General features: G+C 42.3%; 1 protein-coding gene across 1 annotated transcript in view; it reads right to left on the bottom strand.

Annotated features, from left to right (window-relative positions):
• Positions 1-1128: 1128 nt before the first annotated feature.
• Positions 1129-12928, bottom strand: part of LOC136135041 (cytochrome P450 3A29-like) — a 28629-nt gene continuing 16829 nt past the window's right edge. Inside the window, exons 10-13 of the mRNA XM_065892855.1 lie at positions 9681-9841; positions 6526-6752; positions 3944-4106; positions 1129-1224 (exon numbers count right to left, since the gene is read on the bottom strand). Coding sequence (XP_065748927.1) covers positions 1129-1224; positions 3944-4106; positions 6526-6752; positions 9681-9841 — 647 coding nt within the window. The remainder of the gene's footprint in view (positions 1225-3943; positions 4107-6525; positions 6753-9680; positions 9842-12928) is intronic.

Here is a 12928-nt window from a genome sequence, read left to right as displayed (position 1 = left end):
TCATGCCAGGCTGATGTTCCTGTGGACACTTTCCCCTCCCTACTCAGTCTCTGACTTGGAGTCACTGTGCCTCCCTTCTCTGCCCCCACCCTGCATTGTGTGCCTGCCACCTTCTGTCACCCCACCCCCCAATGACTTTAGGACTGGATTGTCCAGGAAGGGAAGGCAAGGCGGGAGAGGAAAAATGGAGGGAGGGGGCAGAAAAGGGAAAGGAAGAGCCCTAGGCAGCTTCTGATACCAACTGAAACTGATCAGTGCTTGTAGCCTTTCTGAACAACTGACCAATTAACCATCTTTTATTCCACATTCATTGTGGTTAAGACAGTTGGGAGTTGAGGACGGAATGCAAAGAGGTGTGAAAAACATCTTTCCTGCCTTCCAGAAACATCAGGGGAGATGAGATGAAAACATTAAATCAAACAAATAATATGTTTCTCAGTTGAGTGTTACAAAAATATGTGCTCCAAAAAAGGTAGGTATAAACTACGAATATACTTTCTAAGCAACAGGCAAAGTCGCAGTGGATTGGCTCTTACCTATTTAATAGGAGTCAAATTGGAGTTTTGATAAAGGCCCCAACCAACCAGTGATTTTGATGGTCAAAAGCAAGTAGTCACTGAATCTCCCTGATTCAGTTGTATACATTCCCCCCCTAATGTGCACAAAGGTATCAGATTATACTTTTGTAAAGAGATGTTTATTGACTTTCTCAATATAATATTTAATTTAGAATATTCAAAATAAAATCTGTGATATAAATGTCACTACTTCAATCATCACTATCATTCTCATTTTCATTAGAGCTTGTGAGAAATTTTCATTCTGATCAGTGCTCGCTCAGGAGGAGTAGATGGTCCTAAGTGGGGTGTGGTGGGGTGGAGATAGTTCTGTGAGAACCAGATAAGCTGAGTTTGCACTTATTAATCACCTCTTTTCTATGACACAATATATAACACTCCACGTAGACAGTGAGAAAGCTAAACGAATGTGCAGAATCTCTAGTCATCCATCAGTCGCAGTAGGTGAATCGCATCTTCATTTCTGTGTTTTATCACAAAGTAAATCAAGGCCTCTGTTGTCCTGGGACGCAGCTTCCTTGAAGAACAAAGCGCAAGTCCTTAGGGAAAGTCAGGCTCCAGTTAAGGTCCCATCTCTGGGCTCAACCATTAGAATAATGGGGTCTTCTAGTTGAAGAAGTACCTGACGGCTTAATTTCAGGTGCATCTACAACAGTTAAACAAACACGTGAGAATCGAATAATGAAGCAAGGCCAGCAAGAGAAACGAAGTATTGATATAGAAGATACATTATGGACAAAAATGCTTTACAAACACGTAACAGCTAGTTTTAGCATCGTATACCTTTGATTCTTTTTTAAAAACTACAAATTCCATGTATTTAATAGATACAGGGATGGTCAGCTTATCTGTTTTTCATAGGGTGAACTTTAATAGTCGTGTCTTTCAAGGAACTGGCCGCATTTATGTATAAACTATATGGAGTAAAGTTGTTTGCCGCATTCCCTTATTATCTTTTTTATTCAATTAAAATTTCCACCTATTGAGACGTAACTGTCTTAGAGGAGCGCATAAGTTTAAGGTGCACAACATAATGATTTGACGTACATATATCGTGAAATCATCACACGGTAAGTTTCATTAACATCCATCAGCTCACGGATACGAAGAAAAAATATTGTTTCCTTCAGGTGATAGCTCTCAGGATCTACTCTCCTAACAGCTTTCCTGTACACCATACAGAAAGGTTAACTAGAGCCATCACGTTGTACGTGGCATCTCTAGTACTTATGTATCTTATAAACGGAGGTTGGTAGCTTCATCCAATCTACCCTCCTTATCTTTGATTGTTTATACTTATTCTTTAAGTTATGTCAAGACGAGATAGTGAAAGCATTCATCCATCATTCTTTCCACGAAATATCTATTGAGCGCTTATTTCATACCAGGCTAGAGACAAAAATCTGGTTGGCTTGTGTTCTTTTTTTGATTTAAATTTTAGGTACAAAGGATGAGGTTTTTAAATTTACCAGATTCTTAGGCATTATGGCCAACTATCTTGAGCCATGTAAAGATAATTTTGTGTCCATTGAAACTTGCAAGGTAATCCTAGTAGGAATCACACATGTTAATTACATCGGCCTTCCTCAACTTCTGCAGAGTCCAGTCACCTCTCCCAGTAGAACCCATCCAGTTTCATGATTGGAAGAGGTCGTTGTGAAGCATTATGCCTGTTTTTTTTTGTTTTTTTTTTTTTTTAACATTTCCTGTCTCCCAAATGCAGTGCAAATGGTGAACTTCTGACGACCTACAGTGTTTGTTCCAGTACTTTTAGCCCTTTTCTCACCCAGTCACTCCTTCAGTGTTGGGGGAACCAACAGAGTGACCTTCTAATCTCAGTTGACTGAAGGGCAAACAAATTGTCATGGAGGAGAGAAGCCCCAGCCTGTGGATGGCTGGGTGGAGCTTCAGGGAGTATCTGCCCTTCCCAGGTGTGCCAGAGGCTCCCTTTCTCTCAGGGCTGGGTTCCCTGTCTGTACACACCTACAGGACGGCCACACAGACTCCCACAAGTAAAACGGAAACCGTCTCTATCCTCCTCTTCCCTGAGAAAGCCTACCCAAGGGGAGGAGCTGCTTACTAAATGTGTGCCTCCTAGAAATAAGCCTTCTTACAGGGCCGTGCTTGAGATGAAAAAATGGTAACTGTTCTTTGTGTGCTTCAGGAGAGATTCCAGATCTTTCTATAAATGTAACATCTTGTTGTTTTAAAATTTCAAATGACATGCATATATGTCCCCTGCAGATAGACATACACACGTACACCAGGCATGTACACAAATGTCATTTGTTAAGTTTCAGAAGTTCAAATTGTTCACAATTTGTATCCAAGAACTCTAATCCACCGCACGTCGAACTCCTTAAGCATTTGCTGGGTGACTGGGAGGCATCGTTCAGAGTTTACGAAAGGAATAAAACGAGAGGCTACAGTTCAAGACGTTCATAGGTATAAAGAAAACATAGGAACCAGACTGGATGGTTCCATGACAAAGTGTTACGTTAGGTCGTAGGAACCGTGATGCCAGCCTGTGGTGACTGAGACAGAGCAGAGGGGAGAGTGGGCTGTGGACTGGGTGGGGGAGGCTCCATGGAGGGGCTCAGGATTGAGCTAGAACTTGAAGAGGGAAGAACAGAATCGGGGTGGTGGGGTGGTGGGCGGGGAAAAGCACACATAGAGTTATTATTAGAATGTAAGGGGAGCCCATCTTGATGGCAGCAGGACCCCTGGAAGGTGAGGGGGCTGTGGGAGTCCTTCACATCTGGCAGAAATGCTTTCCATCAGGGGTTCTCACCGTGGCTACACAGGAGAATCCGCGGGAGTGGTTTGAATGCCACACTCCGGGCGAATTATTTTAGAATAAACAAGATGACCTAGGCATCAGGATTTTTTAAAGCACCACAATAATTTCATTGTACAAGCAGTGGCTGAGAACCACTGCCAGGAGAGCTTCTGTAAGCTCTGGTGGAGAAGAGATCGCTGAAGAGCCATGACTTTTCAGTGTGTGCTCTCATGACTGCACACACTTCCCTTCATTCCAGTGGACTTGAAATGAAATTTAAAACATTGCTGAGGTTCAAAAGACTGCAAAGAATCATGTCATGCTAACTGCATTGACTCTAGATGACCTTTATAGTTGGGTCATTACAAAGCCACAGGCTTAGCCATCCAGAGCTGAAGGACAAAGGTCACAGATGGCTCCAAATACATTCATGTCCAATATGACGAATTATTCCTTGAATAGAACACATTCATATATGTGTGTGTATGTGTGTGTGTGTGCATATATATATATGATATCTATCTATCTATATCAGTTTTAACAACTCACAATAAACACAATTAATGCAGCTAGGTAACTGTCTGACCTGTGTTTCTTTGCAAGGTTTGAAGGAGAAGTTCTGCAGGACTTTGACAATAGCAAGTTTCGCGTTCATGATACCAAGTCTCATACCAATGCAGTTTCGGGGTCCACTTCCAAAAGGCATGTATGTGTAAGGATTTCTGCTCTCCTTGTTCTCCTTACTGAACCTGGTTCCACAACAGTAAATGAAACAAATTAATGAAACAGAAAACACACAAGAGCTCAAAGTCTGAGGCTTAACTTAAACACTCAACTAGCAGCATTAGGGATGCCTGTGCGAGCTAGTCATTGAATCCCGCTGTGGTGATTTTGCTATGAGAAAGGTAAACTCCAGATCCTTCCCATTCCCCGGACCCTATAGGAGCTTTCAGTCCTGTTGAGGAGATGAGATGAATGCTGTTTAAAAACAAATTTATCTCTAAACACTAAATTTACATTCAGGCAGTGAGATGTTCATACTCTGAACTGATTGAAGGAAACGTGGGTTCCTGCCTCCATGCACACTTATGTCGGTCATGTGCTCATGGGGGCAGGCAGCAGGAGAATCAGCTCCCAGGATTTAAATTGTCATTTCCCCCTTGTATTCCCTTCCTTCCCATCCCCTTGTGCCTGTCTGTCTGTCTCCCCCACAGCACAGAATGCTTAGGTCACACTTCCATAACTATATGACGCTACTATAGAATAACCACTGATTTCCTTGTCTATCTGTTCCACTAGCCTATAAATTCCTTGACGGTTAGACCTCTGTTTTATTCAAATTTGACTCCTCAGTGTTTGAATATATTAAGGAAAAATATGGAATTGTGGAAAGTGATAATAGCATTGCGATTATGTATATTTTAAAGAGTCCCTACTTTGCAAAACATTTTGGAATATTTACAGACACTGTGACTTCAAATAATATGGGTAGATGGAGGAGGGTAGCAGTAGCATGTGGATGGAGCAGAGACATGGGATGGTTGTTGGGCAGGGAATGGGCACATATAGATACATTAAAAGTCTTCCACAGGCTAGTGCCTATAGAATATACTTGTGCATACGTCAAAAATTCTCCATGATGGGCTTTTTTGTAAACATTTGGATTTCTCACTGCCTGGCCGAGTCCCTGACACGCAGGTGAGCTCTAACTCTCTGCTTGACGACTGAATGAATCAAAAACGAACTGGGAGATCAGGATTGACATAAACGCACTACCACGTGTAAAACAGAGAGCTGGTGGCAACCTGCGGTACAGCACAGCAAGCTCAGCTCGGTGCTCTGTGATGACCTAGATGGGTGCGATGCGGGGGAGGGAGGTCCAAGAGGAAGGGGATATAGGTATACATACAGCTGATTCACTTTGCTGTACAGCAGAAACTAACACAACATTGTAGAGCAACAATACTCCAATAAAAAAATAAAGTGAACCAAAATGAACAACAGCAAAAAAGAAATAACAGTGAGTGGTCTCTGGTTTTAGGCTCGTGAAGCTGCAGGAGAGGGAGCTACTGAGCTTCAGGGAAACACAGAGGTTCCCTGGACCAGAAAACAGAGGACTTGGTCCACTCCAACTTCCTGTTTCAGGAAGTGCTATGTGTAGAGGTTACGCTAGCACTCAGGACACTAGGGCGAACAAGATAAAGTCCTTGCCATCAGGGAGCTTATAGTCAGGGACTCATAAAAGTCTAGATCCCAGCTAGTGCCCTAAAATATTCATCTCAAATTTTGCTCACTGTACAATAAGTGGGAAAGCATCCACTCTTTCCAGAGTCCAATCTGTACCGAAGCCAGACCTTGACTCTGAATTCCCAGAGGATGCTCAACCCCTCCAAGGAGGAAGTCTCAGACATCTAGAGAGCAGAGGACTTCTCTTTGGAAGGTCACCAAGTACTGAGGTAGAAGGGAGCTGGCCCAGGTGTGCAGCCACAGACAGCACCAGGGCACCTGTGTGCACCTCGGTCCTCAGTGAGGCTGCCTGAACCACCAGGGATGAGACCTCTAGGTCCCCAGCCTGCTCTCTCACAATAATACTAGAGGAAATGTAGCCAGTGTTTAAAGAAATGGAAATGTGGGCACATTAGTGATGAATTCAAAGAGCTAAGGAGAACAGACAGGAAAACTTAAAGGAAATAAAAGGCCTATACACCTAAAATAAGATAGTGGTTACGTAAATTACGGCATATGCATATAATCACTTATTATATAGAGAGAGAGATAGCTAGATAGATACACACACAATTCACATAGAATGTTGTTTATAGTTTACTGTTAAAGCAGTTCAAAACCAAATTAAATATACTACCATTCTAGTTTAAAAAATCTATATATGCCTAGACAAATGTCCATGCGGACATACATCACATTATCAATGAGGCTTATCTTAAGGTATTAGGAACTTAGACAGCTATAATTCTTTTTTCTAGTCCACAGTTTGTAAAATTTGATTCGAACAATGATCACTCTTATATTAAGAAAAAACATCAAACAATAAAAAGAGGCACAAATAAATGATGGTACAATCGCTCACTTGTCTCCTACAGGAAGAGGCGTCTAATATGCTGGAACCACTCTGGATCAGAGAGGGTTCCCTTCCCTGGGTTCTCCTACCTTTCAGGACGGAACTCCTCAGGCTCTGGCCAGTGTTCCGGATCTCTGTGAATAGTGAAGAGTGGCACCATCACCACTGTCCCTTTGGGAATCAACACCCCATGGACTTCCACATCTTTCTTACAGACTCTCTCAAGTCTAGCAGTAAGTGGGAATAATCTGAGAGATTCATTCAACACCATGTCAAGATATTCCATCTGTTCTAGGGACTCATAGGTGGGAGGCGCCTGGAAGAAAGAAATAGATTTTGATAAATTGAGATTGGGATCAAACTTCAACTCAGTCTAAGTAGTCCTATTGAAATGGTAGGAGCTCCAGAGAATAATTTCAACTGGTAAAGGACCTTAACATTTATAGATGTTATAATATCTATCATGTCCTTTGACCTGCTCAGTGGCCCACTGAGATGTGTGGAGTGGTTATGACTATACGAGAACATTGGGACAATGCCCTAAACAGGGCCCGAAATCCCGCACGTTATCATCTAGTGTATTCTCTTTCTCAAGAGAACAAACACGACTAATAGACTATGACCCTGAGTCTCAAGTGAAATGTGCAAAGTCACTGTTTCCTTTCAAAAGAGAGGCCACACATCTGTACCAAGGGAAGAAATGTATAAGTGCAAATCCTCTACTCAACAAAACATTTTTTTTTTAATTTATTTATTAAATTTATTTTTGGCTGTGTTGGGTCTTAGTTGCGGCACACGGGATCTTCGTTGCGGCACGTGGGTTTCTCTCTAGTTGTGGTGTGCAGGTTTTCTCTTCTCTAGTTGTGGCATGAAGGCTTCAAGGCACCTGGGCTCTGTAGTTGTAGCGCATGGGCTTAATTGCCCCGCAGCATGTGGGATCTTAGTTCCCTGACCAGGGATCGAACCCGTGTCCCTTGCATTGTAAGGCGGATTCTTTACCACTGGACCACCAGGGAAGTCGCCCAACATAAAATTTTTACTTGAGAAATCTCGTTTACTAATTCTTTTGACTATACCTATAAAATCTGAAAATACTTTATGAAGTTAAAACTCTATAAATAATTTAGGGAGAAACACGTTCCTTTCTAAACCAAATACAAAAACAAAGAGCAAGATTGGGTGCTACAAGGAACACAATTTCAGATCCAGGGAAAGTTACAAGAGGATGAGAACCCTACCCTCAGCCACAGCCTCTGTTGCTGGAACAGTCTCCTATTGTCCCTTCAGGGGTGACTGTAAGGTCTGAAGGTCTAAACAAGCCACTCCAGCCCCAGAGGCCAGCTCTCCTCACACCACAAAGAATTCCACTTTCGGCAGAGATCTGAGACCAGTGGGGGTGACACGTGGCTGTCACGTGGGGTTATATTTAAGGGGCAACATTGTAGAGGGTAAGAGTTGGCTCAGGAGACAGACACCCTGGCACATAGGTTGGCGTTTTCACCACTAGGTACACGACTAGTATGTGAAAGTATTTCATCTCTCAGGTTTCTGAAACGTTACATGGAGATAATTAGAGTTAACACTTCATAGGCTTGTGTGGCAGACACACTCACTGCTCACCCAGTATCCACGTAGTCCCTGTATTTCCCAGCCCACTTGAAGTTACAGGAAACCAGCTTTGCCAATGGGCTGTGAACTGAGGCGATTATGTCAGTTCGGGGAGAAATCATTTGAAAAGCCAGTGAGCAACGCTCGAGTCCCTTATTCCCCAGACAACAGGAAGTCCTCATGTTCCAGATGAGGCAGCTACAGGAAGGTGGAGCCTCTTGGCCTGTATCCCCGAGTAACGCTGTGGAGCAGAGCTGCCCTCTCCCATCCTCCACTAACAATCCATGTTGGTCATGTAGATGTGGGTTAGAAGTAAACCTTCGCCATGAAAGCTCTGAGATTTGAGGGCTCATCTGCTACTGAGGCGTAACTTAGCCTCTCCTGACTTATACAGAATCTTATGAAGATTAAATTCGTTTATAAATAGCATCTAGAACAGACATATATAGTAAAAAAGCAAATGTTGGCAAATAGTGTTCTTGTCATTGTATTATTATAAAAGAGGAAGAAGACAATGCTTTAGCAATTCTCTCTTGCCTGGTGACCATCTTATTACAGTGAAAAGAATTGCAATATGTGGTTTACCAGAGAAGACAGATCATCTCTAACTTAGGTAGGCACTACAGTCTATCCTTATCTTGTATTTGAAGGACTCAGGATTCTGAACGGTGATAAAACTTGTCTAAAACCACAGCCAGGACTCAAACTCACGTCCTCTGTTTCCTACTTTAAGCCCCTTGTTGTTACAAGGCTCCTCCTAGTCTGCAGTGTACCCAGGGCGGTAGACTGAATTAATGGTCCCAGTTCTCCAGCCCTTCCTGGGTCCATGCCCTTTGCCACCTACCTTTGTGGTTCCCTCCCATTCTGACTCTGGGGTTGGCCAGGTGGTTTGCTTTACATCAGTGGAAATCTGGCTAAGTGTGATGCTAGGAGAGTTTTGAAAATCACCCATATGAGTGGACTTTTGGTTCTTGCCATCTACCATTGCCTTGAGAAGTAGACACGTGGAGATTGAGAGGCAGGAGAAGCAAGTGTGGAGTTGAGTCAGCCTAGCCAGCTTAGCCAAGGCCAGCCTAGATCAGCCAAGAGCCAGAACCAAGCAAGTCCAGGCAATGTCAGCCCATAACTATGTGGACACTAGAGCAATAGATGCTTACTGTTAGGTGCCACTGAGGTTTTGTGGTTTTTTTTTTTTTGCGGTACGCGGGCCTCTCCCATTGTGGAGCACAGGCTCCGGACACGCAGGCTCAGCGGCCATGGCTCACGGGCCCAGCCGTTCCGCAGTATGTGGGATCTTCCCGGACCAGGGCATGAACCCATGTCCCCTGCATCGGGAGGCGGACTCTCAACCACTGTGCCACCAGGGAAGCCCCGAGGTTTTGTGATTTTTATGTGGCATTATTGTGATAACTGATATGCCAGGACCAGCACTTGTTTCAAACCACTTATACTTCTGTGAGTAGTACGCATTGCCTACGTTTTCCCCCTTTGTGTTTGACTCTTGAGGTCCTTCCTAAATAGCACAATTGAAAACTTTGATACTTATGCTTTTTGCAAAAATCTCCTGAGAAGTGGCAAGGAGACATTCGTGCTAAGGCTTCACTTTCCCCCTCCCTCTCCAGGTAGCATCACTCACCTTACTGGGGAGAGCTGCATCAATCTCTTCCTGCAGCTTCTGCTGGATGTCCGGGTGAGTGGCCAATTCATAGAAAAGGAAGGAAAGAGCCTCAGTAGTGGGCTCATAGCCACCAAAAATAAAGATAATACCCTGGGCCACCATTTCTGGGTCAGACAGAGCTAAAAGGGGAGGAGAGATATTGTAGGGAAAGCAGGTCAATATAAAACATCACAGGTTAGAGGATGAGAAATCCAAATGAGACTCCCAAATCCCTAGGGGAAAAAATGGAAAAGCAATTCAGAGCAAAACTGGGAGTGGTTTGCACTCTCACGTCTGTTTTACAGAGCCAGAAACAGGCAAAACTTTTCTTAATCCACTTTTTCCTCAAGGTCTGTACTATACTTGGCCCTCTGCTCCTGGTTATGCCACAGTTTCCACCAACACAGCTGAGTAATTTCAAGAGATAGCATTTCTGTCTAACACACACAGCATTATCAGTATGCCCCTTGGAGAATCCTAAATGCACTCTAGCTACAAACAGTATGGGGTAGCCATGTTTTTCCTTTAAAAAATTATATTATTCTAGCTAAAGTATAACATGAATTTTTTTGAGAAAGTTTGCAATACTAAGGCTGTACTCTAGGGAAAATTAATAGAAGACTTGGGGCACAAGTCTTCAAATGGATGATCACAGATATACAGAAACTACAGAAAAAAAAAAAAAGCTAGAAGAGTGCTGATTGATCCTAGTCTAATCAATGGCATTAAAGTAGCAGAAGAAAGAATGTGTCCTTAGAAGGGCATTGGCCAGCATACAATATAGAAAAATAGGGTCCAGGGAGTGGAATTAGCAATGCTTATTCAGTCATGACCTGAATGTCATCTTCCTCAGTACAAGCCCCCTCTCTTTGCTCTCCCTTGTGCTCAGCAAACAGCCCTTGTGATTATAAATCGGTCTCCATTTTTATTTTCTCCTGAGAAAATCCAAGCATGGTCAGGCTCCAATCTATTTGATGGGACTATACTAGATACTTAGAACACTCAGATCAACATGGTACCTGCCCAATCATGTAATTCACAACTAAAACAATACAAAATGAGTGGAAGAAAGATCTACAGAGTTCTGATTTCCCCATGATGATTTCTGTGAAGCAGTTGTGGGTAAATTCAACTATCAAATTCTTTCCCCCAGTTAGCATAAACCCTAGGGTACTAAAAGTTTAGAGCTGTACTGTCTAATATGTGGCGATTTAATTTAAATTTTAATTGATTAAAATTAAGTACAATTTAACATTTAGTTCTTCTGTGGCATCACCCATATGTTCAATAGCCACATGTCTAGTGATTACTATATTGAACAGTACAGATATAGAATATTTCCTATGGAAATTTGTATTGGACCATGTAGTTAGATAGATGTCAGATAGATAGGTAAGTAGTTAGATAGATAGACAGATAGATAGACAGGGACATAGTTGTGGATATATTTATAGTGGTGTGCTAGAGTCATCTCATCCCTCTCTCAAGAATCAATCTGTAAAAATCTAAGAATATTGTGAGATGGTTGTCAAACCATTGGTATCTTGAAATTAACCAAGTGTGAGTATTCATATCATGGAAATAAACTAAAAACGAGGGCATTCTTGTTTCAAAGAGACGTTCTGTTTACATCACTGGTTATGAGTAGATATAGAAATACTTGGGGCTCCCCTGGTGGCACAGTGGTTAAGAGTCCACCTGCCAATGCAGGGGACATGGGTTTGAGCCCTGGTCCAGGAAGGTCCCACATGCCGCAGAGCAACTAAGTCCATGCGCCACAACTACTGAGCCTGTGCCACAACTACTGAAGCCTGTGCACCTAGACCCCATGCTCCACAACAAGAGAAGCCACCGCAGTGAGAAGCCCGTGCACCGCAATGAAGAGTAGGCCCCGTTCGCTACAACTAGAGAAAGCCCAGGCACAACAACAAAGACCCAACGCAGCAAAAAATAAATAAATAAAATTAATTTAAAAAACCAAGCAAACAAAAAAAAGAAATACTTATGTTCATCAGTCTTGCGTAAATATATTTGATGATATGTTTGATGGTCTTATCTTTGTCCACCGAAAGGATGTAGAAGCAAAGAAACCATAGTAGAAATGAACACTCCTAGATCCCAGGTTTTGATTTCTAAATACCATTTCTCACTAAAGGAAACCAGAGCTCCTTGCAGGACTAGTTAAGGGAAACAGAATAGATACCTGGAACGTCTTGCATCAGAATAGAGACACAGATGTAGAGAATGGACATGTGGACACAGGGGGAAAGGGGAGGGTGGGACAAATTGGGAGATTAGGTTTGACATAAATACACTACCATATGTAAAATAGATAGCTGGCGGGACCCTGCAGTATAGCACAGGGAGCTCAGCTCGGTGTTCTGTGATGACCTAGTTGGGCGGGATGGTGGGGGATGGAAAGGACGTCCGAGAGGGAGGGGATATATGTATACATATAGCTGATTCACTTCATTGTACAGCAGAAACTAACACAATATTGTAAAGCAACTATACTCCAATAAAAAAAAGAAAGCGAGGAAGTTCTCAGAAAATGATACTCTATATACTATAATGGTGGATACACGTCATTGTACATTTGTCAAAACCCATAAAAAGGACAACACCAAGAATGAACACTAATGTAAACTATGGACTTTTGGTGGTAATAATATGTCAGTGTAGGTTCATTGACTGTAACAATTGTACTTTGATGTGATCTTTTGATAGTGGAAGAGGCTGTGTGTAGGTGGGGGGAGGATGTATGTTTGAAATCTCTGTACTTTCCCCTCAATTTTGCTGTGAACCAAACTGCTCTAAGAATAGTCTATTGGAAAAAAAACCATTTAAGAATAAAAAAAGAAATAAAAAAGGATACAGGAGCCTACTTAAAAGGGATCCAGTGGACACACCTGAGAGAATTTTAGAATCAAAGTTAAAAATGATATGAGAATAAACTAATGATGAAAAATCTGAAAGTGAAATTAAGAAAACACTCCCATTTACCACTGCAACAAAAAGAATAAAATATCTAGGAATAAACCTACCTAAGGAGACAAAAAACCTGGATGCAGAAGACTGTAAGACACTGATGAAAGAAATTAAAGGTGATACAAATAGATGGAGAGATATACCATGTTCTTGGATTGGAAGAATCAACGTTGTGAAAATGACTCTACTACCCAAAGCAATCTACAGATTTAATGCAATCCCTATCAAACTACCAATGG

This window comes from Phocoena phocoena, chromosome 15 (assembly GCF_963924675.1).
Source record: "Phocoena phocoena chromosome 15, mPhoPho1.1, whole genome shotgun sequence".
Taxonomy (NCBI): domain Eukaryota; kingdom Metazoa; phylum Chordata; class Mammalia; order Artiodactyla; family Phocoenidae; genus Phocoena; species Phocoena phocoena.
Note: the sequence above shows the minus strand (reverse complement) of the source record. Positions and strands in the feature narration are given on the sequence as shown.